The 12,717-nt window shown below is 38.8% G+C and overlaps 1 protein-coding gene across 1 annotated transcript in view; it reads right to left on the bottom strand.

Annotated features, from left to right (window-relative positions):
• Positions 1–5,954: 5,954 nt before the first annotated feature.
• Positions 5,955–12,717, bottom strand: part of LOC115218459 (organic cation transporter protein) — a 39,214-nt gene continuing 32,451 nt past the window's right edge. Inside the window, exons 8-10 of the mRNA XM_029788283.2 lie at positions 9,858–9,966; positions 8,399–8,599; positions 5,955–6,119 (exon numbers count right to left, since the gene is read on the bottom strand). Of these exons, the coding sequence (XP_029644143.1) occupies positions 6,026–6,119; positions 8,399–8,599; positions 9,858–9,966 (404 nt within the window). The 3' untranslated portion in view covers positions 5,955–6,025. The remainder of the gene's footprint in view (positions 6,120–8,398; positions 8,600–9,857; positions 9,967–12,717) is intronic.

Genomic DNA, 12,717 nt, shown 5'->3' with positions numbered 1-12,717 from the left:
CTTTCAAAGTACAGCAGAAATAGACCTTTCAATGTGATCGGTATTTCTGCCGCACCATGCATGGATGTGGTCGGTATTTTATCGAAGGTGCGGCAGAAATAGCGACCACATTCATGCAAGGTACGACATTCACTGATGAATGTGGCCGGTATTTCTGACGCACCTTCGATGAATACCGACCACATTTATCGAAGGTGCGGCAGAAATGCCGACCACATTCTGTAAAGTGCGGCAGAAATACCGACCACATTCATGCATGGTGCGGCAGAAACACCGGCCACATTGACCGTAGGTGCGGCAGAAATACCGACATTCATGCATGGCGCAGCCAAAATACCTATGTCTATTTCTGCAGCACTTTGAAAGGATGTCGTCAGTATTTCTGCCGCACCTACGATCAATGTGGCCGGTGTTTCTGCCGCACCATGCATGAATGTGGTCGGTATTTCTGCCACATCTTACAGAATGTATTCGGCATTTCTGCCGGCCCTTCGATAAATGTGGTCGGTATTCATCGAAGGTGCGGCAGAAATAGCGACCACATTCATGCAAGGTGCGGCAGAAATACCGACCGCATTGCTCAGTGAATGTTGTCTTTGCACTTTGGAGGAATGTGGTATGTATTTCTGCCGGACCTTGGATGGTGAATGTATGTCGTCGCTTTCTGCCGCAACTTGGATGAATGTCTATTTTTGCTGCACCTAGAATCAATGTGGTCAGTATTTCTAGCGCACCGATGATCATTGTAGTCGGTATTTCTGTTGCAATGTGGCCGGTATTTCTGCCCACGTACGAGCAATGTGACCGGTATTACTGCCGCACTTTGCATGAATGTGGTCGGTATTTCTGCCGCACCTTGCAGAATGTGGTCGGCATATCTGCCGCACCTTTGATGAGTGTGGTCGGTATCCAACGAAGGTGTGGCAGAAACACCGACCACATTCATTCAAACGCAGAAAAAGAGACAACGTTCAATGATCAATGTGGTCGGTATTTCTGCATCAACAGACAGACAGACAGGCAGGCAGGCAGACAGACAGACAGAAAGACAGACATGCAGGCAGACAGACAGACAGAAAGACAGACAGGCAGGCAGGCAGGCAGACAGACAGGCAGGCAGGCAGGCAGGCAGGCAGACAGCAAGACGGACGGACGGACGACGACAATAGATAGATAGAGATAGATAGATTAGATAGATAGATAGATAGATAGATAGATAGATAGATAGATAGATAGATAGATAGATAGATAAGATATTTGTATGTACATGCATAAGTTGTGTCTGTGTGCAAGAGAGCAACAGACTTTTCTTTCTAAATGACAGACATGCAGCATACAGACATGCAGGCAGACAGACAGACAGAAAGACAGACAGGCAGGCAGGCAGGCAGACAGACAGGCAGGCAGGCAGGCAGGCAGGCAGACAGGCAGACGGACGGACGGACGGACGGACAGATAGATAGATAGATAGATAGATAGATAGATAGATAGATAGATAGATAGATAGATAGATAGATAGATAGATAGATAGATAGATAGATATGTGTATGTACATGCATAAGTTGTGTCTGTGTGCAAGAGAGCAACAGAATTTTCTTTCTAAAATGCAACTTTTGCTTGTCTGAATAAAATATGACATCGATATGTCACCGTTTTCTATTGTACAGCAACAATTATAAATAATTAACATTAATAATTACATCTATATAAATTTAAATTAATTAAATAATAATTGTTACATAAAATAACTGCTGCGTAAATTTTAATTAGTCGGATAATATTTATGCGATATAACTTTTAGTAACTTGAACGAACTAAAACTGTGCTTACCACATGTAGGTTGTGCTTACGATGTGTAATGCTTCAAAGAGACTCCTCTATTTCTTTGATTTACACTCTTAAACTACCACCATTCAGTGAATCTTATATTATTCAGAGTTGAAAACCAACTTCCACGAATGTAGGAATCTACAAAAGTATGTTTACCGCTCTTTTAACGACGCTGGATAGGATGCTTCTCTCATACGATATTCTGTCAACTATCTCATTCAATCTCTTTAGATATTATTACCAAACTTCAGTTATTATTATTATTATTATTATTGAGTGAGAGAGCAGTTCATGCCATCAAAGTGACACTGGGGTAAAATATACGAAGTCCAGTATACCCATCATGACCACCCGCCTGATAAGGGTACACCAGGCACATGCATCACAACCATATGTGCGCGACATGGTGATCTCATATCAAGATAAACAGCACATGACCATGCAGGTGGGGCCCAGTTAGAATTTTCTTCAGGTTGAGTAGCCCATCCCGCTCAAAAGGTCCCTGAATAAGGGTTGTTTAAGGATGTTGAAAGAACCACCCATGTTTCCAGAGGTGAATTATTCAAACCCCAAAGAATCCCTCTCAACACATGGCTATGATGCTCCCCCACTACTTCTGCTTGTGATCAGAGATGCACATATCGTCAGCCACTAAAGGACATGCTCAACTGGTTACGGTCAAACAACTGACAAGCAAATCTGTGGTATTGAGCAGAATATTTGCTGTAGCCCATCTTTTATACCAAGACAAAACAATGTACATGATAACACTTCCAATCAGTTAAGATCAGAAGCCATGAGAGTCACTGCCTGGTACTGCATCAGGGCATTATTATTATTATTATCATTATTATTATTATTATTATTATTATTATTATTATTATCATTATTAATAATAATAATAATAATTTCAAATGCCGCCGGAGTCGACTTTGCCTTTCATCCTTTCGAGTTCGATAAATTAAGTACCAGTTACGCACTGGCGTCGAAGTAATCGTCTCATCCCCTTCCCCAAAATTTCAGGCCTTGTATCTATAGTAGAAAGGATTATTGTTATTAATAAACTTTTCTATTCTAGGCACAAGGGACCGAAATAAAATAACTGTTGAAGAAAATACATTTAGAGTTACCTCCCCGTATTCTTAAATTTCATTTTTTTTTTATTTCTCCTACATTTTCTTTTCATTTTTTATTTGTTGTTTAATAATACAGATTTCTTGACCACGCTGCATCGAAGACACCAAAGAGCAAAAGAAAAAAGGAGAAAGAAAAAGAACCACTCAACACCAGAGCTGAAAACACCTCGGAAGGGGGCCAAAAACGGACGTGGCTCCACCTGATAATGTCTTTAGCCACTGGATCCTAAAAAAGAGCTATTGAGGTAACGAACCACGAAACATGGTTGGAATTCCTGCTTCTAATAAAATAACTGTTTAAGAAAATGCGTTTAGAGTTACCTCCCCTCTTAACTTTCATTTTTTTCCCAACATTTTGCTCTGGTTATAAATAATATTTAAGAAATACATTTTCCATATAGACAACCATTAATTAACGATATTAAAAAATAGCATTCTTTATTGTTAGCCGGAATACAGGAATCAACGTTTGCTGTAGTCCACTTTGATTACAACAGCATATTGTGGTATCGTCTTCAGGTGTATATTATTATGTATATATTATTTATGTTTGAATTAAGATATTCGAACATAGCAGTGCCTTTCCATCAGACATTTCTAATACATTTTTTGCCTTATGCTACTTCTTTGGGGTTAAAATTTCTAATCTCCTTACTCATGAAGGCGACGAGCTAGCAGAAGCGTTAGCACGTTAAAAATAGGGATCAAAAGGGGTTCATACGTAGAAAAATGGTTGAAAACCATTAATTTTTAAGCGAAATTCACTGCACGACTTGATGGTAAAGCTGAATGTAAATTTACAAGAGTAAAACGAAGAGCTAGCAGAACTGTTACCATATCAGATGTAATGGTTAGTGGCATTTCTTCCAGTTCTGTTATATTCTGAGTTCAAATTCTGCCATGGTCGACTTTGCCTTTCATCCTTACAGGGAAAATAAAACAAGTACCAGTAAAGTATTGGGGTCAATGAAATCAACTATCCTCCTCCTGCCAAAATTTCAGGCCTTTTGCCAATAGGGAAAAGAGTTAATTTGCAAGTATCCATGTAACCTAAAATTTAATATAACTGTGATTGTGCCACATAAACACACCCAGTACACACTGTAAAGTGGTTGGCGTTAGGAAGGGCATCCAGCAGTAAAAAGCCATACTAACACAGACAAGGAGCCTGGCTAGTGCTTCAGCTGGTCAGGATGGAAAATGGACTTTAAATGATGATGATGGATGGCATAATTTATGAATCATCATCAGCAATGTTTTAGTGTTCAGCCTCCATGCTGGTATGGGTTAGACATATCTGTCATGCATCACATTTTCTCAATCTTTCTGTCATTTTAATTGTAATTCTCAAATTCCTTAATTCTGATCTTGCCATTTCTTTGTAAATGTTCTTAATTATTTAAAATGTGAAAATAAACTTGGTTTACTTGTATCAGTCATTTTATAGCTTTATCTTCCACTTGTTTCATTCACTGGAGCACAGCCATGCTGGAGCACCACCTGGAAGGGTTTAGTCAAACAAATGAACCCTGGTACTTATCTTTTAAGTTTGGATACTTAGTGTCATTTTCTTTTATGAGGAGGTAAACAAACCAACACTGGTTGTCAAGGGGCAATAATGTGGGAGGTGGGGGACAAACACAAAAATACACACACAACACACACACATACACATATATACAACAGACTTCTATGCAGCTTCTGTCTGCCAAATTCACTCACATGGCATTGGTTAGTCCTGGACTATAGAAGGAACTTGCCCAAGATGGTACTGTGCAGTGGAAGTGAACCCAAAACCACATGGTTGCAAAGATGTCTGTGAAAATATGTCTAGTCATGGGAAAATATCACCTTACTTAGAAGCAGGTAACCAGCTAGTCTATCAGATGTTCTTACACATTGCTGATCACAATGCACTTTGTATTGTTTTAGCCTTCAAATGATGCCACCTCACTGGTAAGGTGAGCAGGTCAACAAGCCTCCCCACCCCCATGGTCGAAGGGGGACTGGAGCAATGTGAAATTAAGTGTTTTGCTCAAGAATACAATGAACAGAATACACTGCCTGACCTAGGAATTGAACCCACAATCTAGTGACCACGAGTGCAACAGCCTAACCACTAGGCCATGTGCCTTCACCATATATATGGATATGTGTTATATGTGACTGTGTTCTGTTGTCAGAAGCAGGACACATGAAACATATGAAGTCACATGAAAATCGTAATGCCCAGATAGGTGATGATCTTGGACACCAACCACCTATTACGACTTGTCAAAAAACTTGTAAGACAATATCTGGACTTAAAAGACATATGCTAGTTCACAAAAACATTCCTTCAGAATCAGAGTCCTACCTACCTACCTACCTACCTACTACATACATACATACATACATACATACATACATACATACATAAGAAACTTGAATAATATTTGTCACTTGTGTATTAAACCCTGTCAGTCAGCAGCTGGTCTTAAAAGTCATCTAAGGGCTCATCAACGGAGGGATTGTGCTGTGTGATGAGGTGTGGTGTGTATGTTTATAGGACAGATATCATCTCTCAAGATGAAGCAATCATCATATGTATGTATGTAGGTAGGTAGGTAGGTAGGATTTGGGTTGGTAGGTAGGTAGGTAGGTAGGTAGGTATAAATAGATATATATATATATATATATATATATATATAGAGAGAGAGAGAGAGAGAGAGAAATATATGTATGTATGTATGTATATATCATATATATATATACACACACACACACATGTGACAGGCTTCTTTCAGTTTCTGTCTACCAAATTCACTCACAAGGCTTTCGACAACCCAGGACTATAGTAGAAGACACTTGCCCATGGGGCTGTGCAGTGGGACTGAACCTGAAACAGTGTGGTTGGGGAGCAAAGTTCTTAACCACACAGCTATGCATGCACCTAAATGTAAACATCAGTAAACAAAGAATGATGCTTAAAAGAAAACCAGTCACAGAAAGATTTCTAACAAAATGGGAAAACAATTTATTAAAATACTAAGTATAAAAATTTAAATGTTAGAAATAATTTAAGTCATGTCGGCTTGTTCATCTGAAGAAGAATTGGGTTTCTCATTTTTCTTGGATATCATTTTAACACCTTCCTCTTTACAAGGTTCAGATCTGAAAAGAAGTAAAATATAAGACATAATCATTAAGACCTTCAAAAAATCATAGCCTTGGTAACAATCAAGGTATGTACAACCCTTTATTCGAACCATATCACCAACATCATCATCATCAAATATATTGTTTACATAAGTCAAACTGGTGTCCTCAACTTCATTGTTGCTTTTCACTATGTTTTGGCTGTTGTATACTCCAGCCATCTTCAGCTGTCTCATGATTCTCCTTAGTGCCTTACCTTGGATTGAACCCAGAACATCCAGGTAACTGCACTGCATTCCCAACACCTTTATCTATGCAATTCCTATAGGCAGTAACAGAGTGAATTTTTAAGGCTTATAAACCTGAGTTCAGTCCCAGGTAAGGCATTATGGTGAATCACAAGACACCTGAAGAATGCTGGAGAAAACAACAGCCAAAACATAGTGAAAGCAACAATCAAGATGAAGATACCATCCAACTAATATAAATTCCTCGCCTCAAAACTATAGAATTGTGTCACCATCACCATTAACAGCATTTAACATCCATCTTTCGTGCTGGCATGGGTTAGAGGTTTAACAATATCTGAGGAGTCTGAGGACTGCATCAAGCTCTACTGTCTGCTTTGGCATGATTTCAACATCTGGATGCCCTTCCTAACACCAACCACTTTACACCTTGTACTGGGTGGTACCTTTTTTTTCATGGCAGTCTAAGGGAGTGGCCATACATTAAGAGATAAAAAGGTTAAAATATGAAAAAGGGACCAGAGAAGAACAGGTGTCTTGTTGTACAGGAACTACATGACTACTCATATATTGTTAGAGAGGGGTGGGTGACTGGGATGGAACTGGAAAGGAATTTAAATAGTGGTGATGAGGTGTCTAGGTGACCCCTGAATGTACAAGGGGGCTATAAGAGAGAACATTTTAGAAAATATTCCATTTTCCTGTTAGCACAGATAGGACAGGTGCATATCATTGAGATGTTTTTATGGAAGGATGCCCTCCCTGTTCCTAACCCTTAATTTTTTATGTGAGGGATTTTTTTTTTCTGTAAAGTCTGGTACTTATTCTATCATTCTCTTTTGCTGCACAACTAAGTTACAGGGGCATAAACACACCACTGCTAGTTGTCAAGCAGAGGTAGTGAGGGGGGACAAAGACAGACACCACACACACACACACACACATGCACACACACAGAACTACCAAATCCACTCACATGGCTTTGGTCAGCTGAAGGACATAGTAGAAGACCCTTGGCCAAGGTGCCACACAGTAGGACTGATCTCAGAACCATGTGGTTGGAAAACAAACCCCTAACCACAGAGCCATGCCTGCACATATATACCATAAATCCTCGAGTATAATCCGCCCTTGAGTATAATACGCAGGGGATTTTTAGGGGGCTGTACCTCTGAAAAACCTAAACCTTGTGTATAATATGCACCCCTTCTCTAACTTGAGTCAAGGAGGTCTATATAACATCCTTGGTTTGTAAAAATGTGTACGTTAACGTCCTTTATTATTATTGTATATATAACACAATGCAAACGTGTAGCTTTTTTGTGCATTTTGTTTGCAGAAAATAAAGAAATAACAGTAATAACGTCAGTGAAAAATAAATATTAAGTAAATTGCCTTTACATATTTATCACTAACAGTTGCAAAAGCAAAAGAAAAAACATTTATTCAAATCCTTCAAATTCAACGTCACTTTCAGTATCAAATAACTGTTCCATTTGTTCCTCCATAAACTTGTCAGCATCATTGTAGTGTAAATCTCCGTCATCGTCAGATTCATAGTCAACATCAGAAGATTCACTTTCATTTATTTCATCTTTCCATACAACGACATCTTGAGTACCATCCAGTGCAGACGATATACAACATTTGATAAAACTTTTCACAATAATCTGGGGATCAAGTTCATTCCATGCATACACGATCCATTTGCTTATCAAAGTCAGGTCAAGAGCGCGAACCCTTTCACCTTCATTGAATGACTTTTCTCCAGTCGACATCCATTCAGTCCATAAATCACTTTATGACTTCATTGCTTTCAGGCTTAGCTTAAGGTATTTTCAAGCCCGACATCACAAAATGTGCCTGAATAAACATTGCCAGACAACAAATAGTGATTCAGACATTGCTTGGAAAATATTTTTCATTTTTAACCTCAGATATAGTACGCACTAGGGATTTTGACCTTTAAATTTTGGGGAAAAAATGCGAATTATACTCGAGGATTTACGGTATTTACTTTGAACATCAAACAATATAATATTTTACCTTATATATTTTGTACTTTCGTTTATGGTATCAGGCATTGCTTTGCCTTTGGTCTCATAAAGTAAAAGACTCAAAGCTCCTGATAATATTGACACAAGACCAAGAACAATCAAAGGCCAAGGTCCTGGAAATTCCAGAATATAAGGAGAAATTGCTCCACCAATACTGGCAAATATACTTGCTGTTCCAAGTGCAATGTTTCTGAAAAAGAAAGGAAGCAAATCAAATAATTTATTTTTTAATATTTTTCTGTGAGGGAAGAGCTATCGAGAAAGTATGAAGAGGGCCAAAAATCAGGAAGACACCAGATTATGCCCACAGATTACAATATATAATCAAACTTTTAGCTCCCCCATCTCCCCAGTGGAAAAGTTTCTTATGTTCAAGTGCACTTGAGTGGGTTGACTATGACTACACAAATACATATTCCAGTAAATGTCGTTTCATGTGACATTATTTACTTAATTCTAGCTTAATCAAACTTTACATACATCAGCACGTGTCCTCTGTACTGTCTTAATAAGAATAATTTCATTTTTACCAGGCTGTGAATAACAGATTTGTTGTTCATAGCCGAAGAAGTGAAAACAACACAGAAACACGTATGTCTTATAATCCACTGATGTCACTCACCACTGTTTTTTGTGTCTTTACTCATGTCTAACAGGAGAATTCCATCCACTTGTGCAAAGTCTTCTCACAGCTAAGTGCACGCAAAAGAGAACTTCATCTATTTTTGGCTCATCCTGTCTATCTTCTCAGTACTGACAAAGGGACTGAGGTATTAGACAACCAGTTCTTGCGCAAAAACATTTAAACCCCTTTTAGATCATTACACTTCATACTACCATTACTTGGTTCATCTAGGATAGTTTGCACTTCTTCCACACATTCCCATGACTCTCTCTCTCTCTCTCTCTCTCTCTCTCTCTCTCTCTCTCTCTCTCTCTCTCACCATCCAATTACATTATTACAAATTTGAATTGGAAGCTTGAGTCATGGCGAATCTTTAGCTGGTTACACAACCATGGATGCCACCCCAATGGATGTGTTGCAGTTACTCTCTTGACAAAGCTCGATTATCCTGACCGTTGATCTTATTAACCCTTTTGTTATCATATTTCAGCTGAAATACCCTGCCTTTGTTTTAATTAATTTTTAAAATACTGAAGAATTTATCTTTGTTACTATTAATCTTGATGGAAGGTTTTAATTAAAATCAATTTAACCCTTTTGTTACCATATTTTGGTTGAAACACACTGTTTTTGTTTCAATTAACTTTTAAAATAATGAAGAATTTACTGATATAACTGTCATTCTTAAGTTGGAATTTGGAATATATATTAACATGGAACTTAGATCACTAAGTTTGAACTTAGATCACTTTAAAACAGAAAGTTTATATTGCAGAATCAGGAAGAATCTCAGACAGGTTAGTATTAAATAGGTAAACCTTACCTTACAGTAGTTGGGAATAATTCGGCGCTGTAAATATACACAATACCAAAAGCTGCTGTGGAACCAAACTTTCCTACAGTTGCCAGAGTTTGCTTCAACCAATGAAGATCTGAAATAAAAAGAATTTCATTTTCAATTCAATTCAATTCAGGTGTTGCTGCCTTTTTATTTTTAAAGAAATATTAATGTAACCATTTCATATGACCTGGGCAAAGGCACAGCTATGTGGTTAACATGTTCACTTCATAACCATGTGGTTTTAGGTTCTAACCTACAGCACAGCAACTTGGACACAAGTGTCTTTTATAACTTCAGGCTGACAAATGGAAACTGTACAGAAGCCTTTTTATGTACATGTGTGTGTATATATATATATATATATACAGTACTGTTTCTACTTCTTGGATTTTCACCTATCGCAGGAGGTTTTGGAAAATAACACCCGTGATAGTCAAAGGTTTACTGTACTATTGTCTTTATGGGTGTATATAAATTATACATATCTTTAAAGACGATATGTATAGTTTATATGTATATGCATTATATATATATATATATATATATATATATATATATATATACACACACACAGACATAGCAACCGAGGTAGGCAGATGCAGCCCACCCCAACCTTTGGGCTGGCTGGTGCCCATTCTCCTTTGCTATCATGAGGCTTTTTAGGAGCTGGATTTTCTACGGGGACCATGCCCTTGCTTACCCCCAACCTCAGTTTCTAGACATGAGTGGTCCTGAGACCAAGGCCCCTACCATGATTTTTAAGAAATGTGGTGGAAAACTAGCTCAGGAAGGCAGGGACACTACTCCCTGAGACCCCTTTCAGAGCCCCCCTACTTATTCCTCTTGGCCAAACATGTTTGGCCATGGGAAATATCACCTTGCTTGGAAACTGGTGAGGATCAGTGATAAAAAGGTCATCTGGCTGTAGAAAACCCACCTTAATAAATTTATTTGACTCAGGCACACTTGGAATAGTGGACATACATACACAACACCCACATAAACACACATCATGCTTCTTCCAGTTTCCACTTAACAGATCCACTCACAAGACTGGTCAGTTCAGGGCTAAAATAGATGCTTGCTCAAGGCTGGTGCTCGCATGGGGGCAGCACAGGGTGGAGAGGAACTTTTTATTCAACAATACCAGCTTCAGATTTTGGCACAAGGCCAGCAATTTCTGGAGAGGTGGGGGGATGAGTCTATTACATCACCCCTAGTGTTCAACAGGTACTTATTTTAACGATCCCCAAAATGATGAAAAGTAAAGTGACCACAGCAGAATTTGAACTCAGATCATAATGACGGAAGAAGTGCCACTAAGTACTTTGCTTGGCCTGCTAACAGTTCTGCCAACTTCCCACCCTATTCATATCAACCATATAACAACCTCTGAAGTGCTCGTACCAGGATAAATACACTTAGTACATTCTGCAAAGCAACAAACAGACCAGCATCCTGTTGTGACCCTGGTCATTTATACGCCATGGAATCTGGGTAGCTGGTCCCATGTATCTTAGAGCTTTATGAAAATATTAAAAAAAAAAACACTGAAGTGGTTGATGTTAAAAAGGACATCAAGCTATAGAAACCCTGCCCAAAATGGAACATACAAACAAGATGTGATTCTGCGATCTTTCTAGGTCAGTGGGGGACAGTAACTCTGAATAACAATGAGTAACAAGATCAGATTTCAGGAACACTGGAGGGGTGTCTGGTCTTATCTTGTCACATACAAGTCGAAGAAATGGAAACAAAATCAGGCTGTCTTCAATAACAATAAATAGTATTTTATTCCTCAGGTTCACAGGTAAAATATATACATATATTTTTCTTGTTGGTGAACCAGCAGCCAAGTCCACAGGACTGTTTACAAATGTTCACTCAGGTGAGCCAAGAAGATACGGTCTCCGTTCCCGCTTCGAAGAGAGCTTCTCTATGCGTAGGGTTTTCCCTGAGAGAAGTTTCAGCCACGTCCGCTCATTAGGGCTGCTCTTCCCAAAAACCGATTTAGCGGTTACGCTTTCAGGTTGCAGTCCCTGCGCATGCGCATGAAGGAATTTCCGGCGGCCTAGCGGAAGTAATCCAATTCTGAGCATGCGCGCTGAAACTTCCACAGTAGTGTCACTACAAAGGGATTCAGACAGTGACAATCTGACCAACCTGATCATCATCATCATCAACATCATCATTACCAACATCATCATCATCATCATCACTGTCATCATCATCACCAATGCCTAGACACTACCGTCTTGAGTCCTGGGACTCGTAGGGCTTGTTATCCAGTTTCTATGTGACTGAGAACACAATATTTCCCCTGAACAGGACGCCAGTCCATCAGAGCTATTTATTTACAGCTGAGTGGACTGGAGCAATGTGAAATTAAGTGTTTTTGCTCAAAAACACAATGTACCACCCAGTCCTAGAGTTGAAACCACAATCACAGCAGCATGAGTGTAACACCCCAACTACTAAGCCATACACCTTTGTCTTACTTATATCAGCATGAAAAACATAGATGATAACGATAACGATGGTGGTGTCCTTCCTTTTTGTAAGACAATAAGGTGTGATTTGGTTGCTATTTCTTGCAGGTTGAGCAATTGTGCAAGAAGGTCTCTCATTTGCTTGTCAGGTTGAAATGTTTTGTGAGATATAACACTTAGTTCAAGGTTTTATGATCTGAAATAAGCTCTCCTAGTAAAAAACATCAATCATAGGATGAGTTAGTAAATATTTGCCAATGATTTGGTACTCATACCTGACACATGAATCAAATATTGTGAAATTAAATGTAATTCTTCAAAATACACAACAAAACATTTGCAATGGACTGGAG

Source organism: Octopus sinensis, linkage group LG13 (assembly GCF_006345805.1).
Source record: "Octopus sinensis linkage group LG13, ASM634580v1, whole genome shotgun sequence".
Taxonomy (NCBI): domain Eukaryota; kingdom Metazoa; phylum Mollusca; class Cephalopoda; order Octopoda; family Octopodidae; genus Octopus; species Octopus sinensis.
The sequence above is the reverse complement of the archived record's forward strand: the minus strand, read 5'-3'. Positions and strand labels throughout refer to the sequence as shown.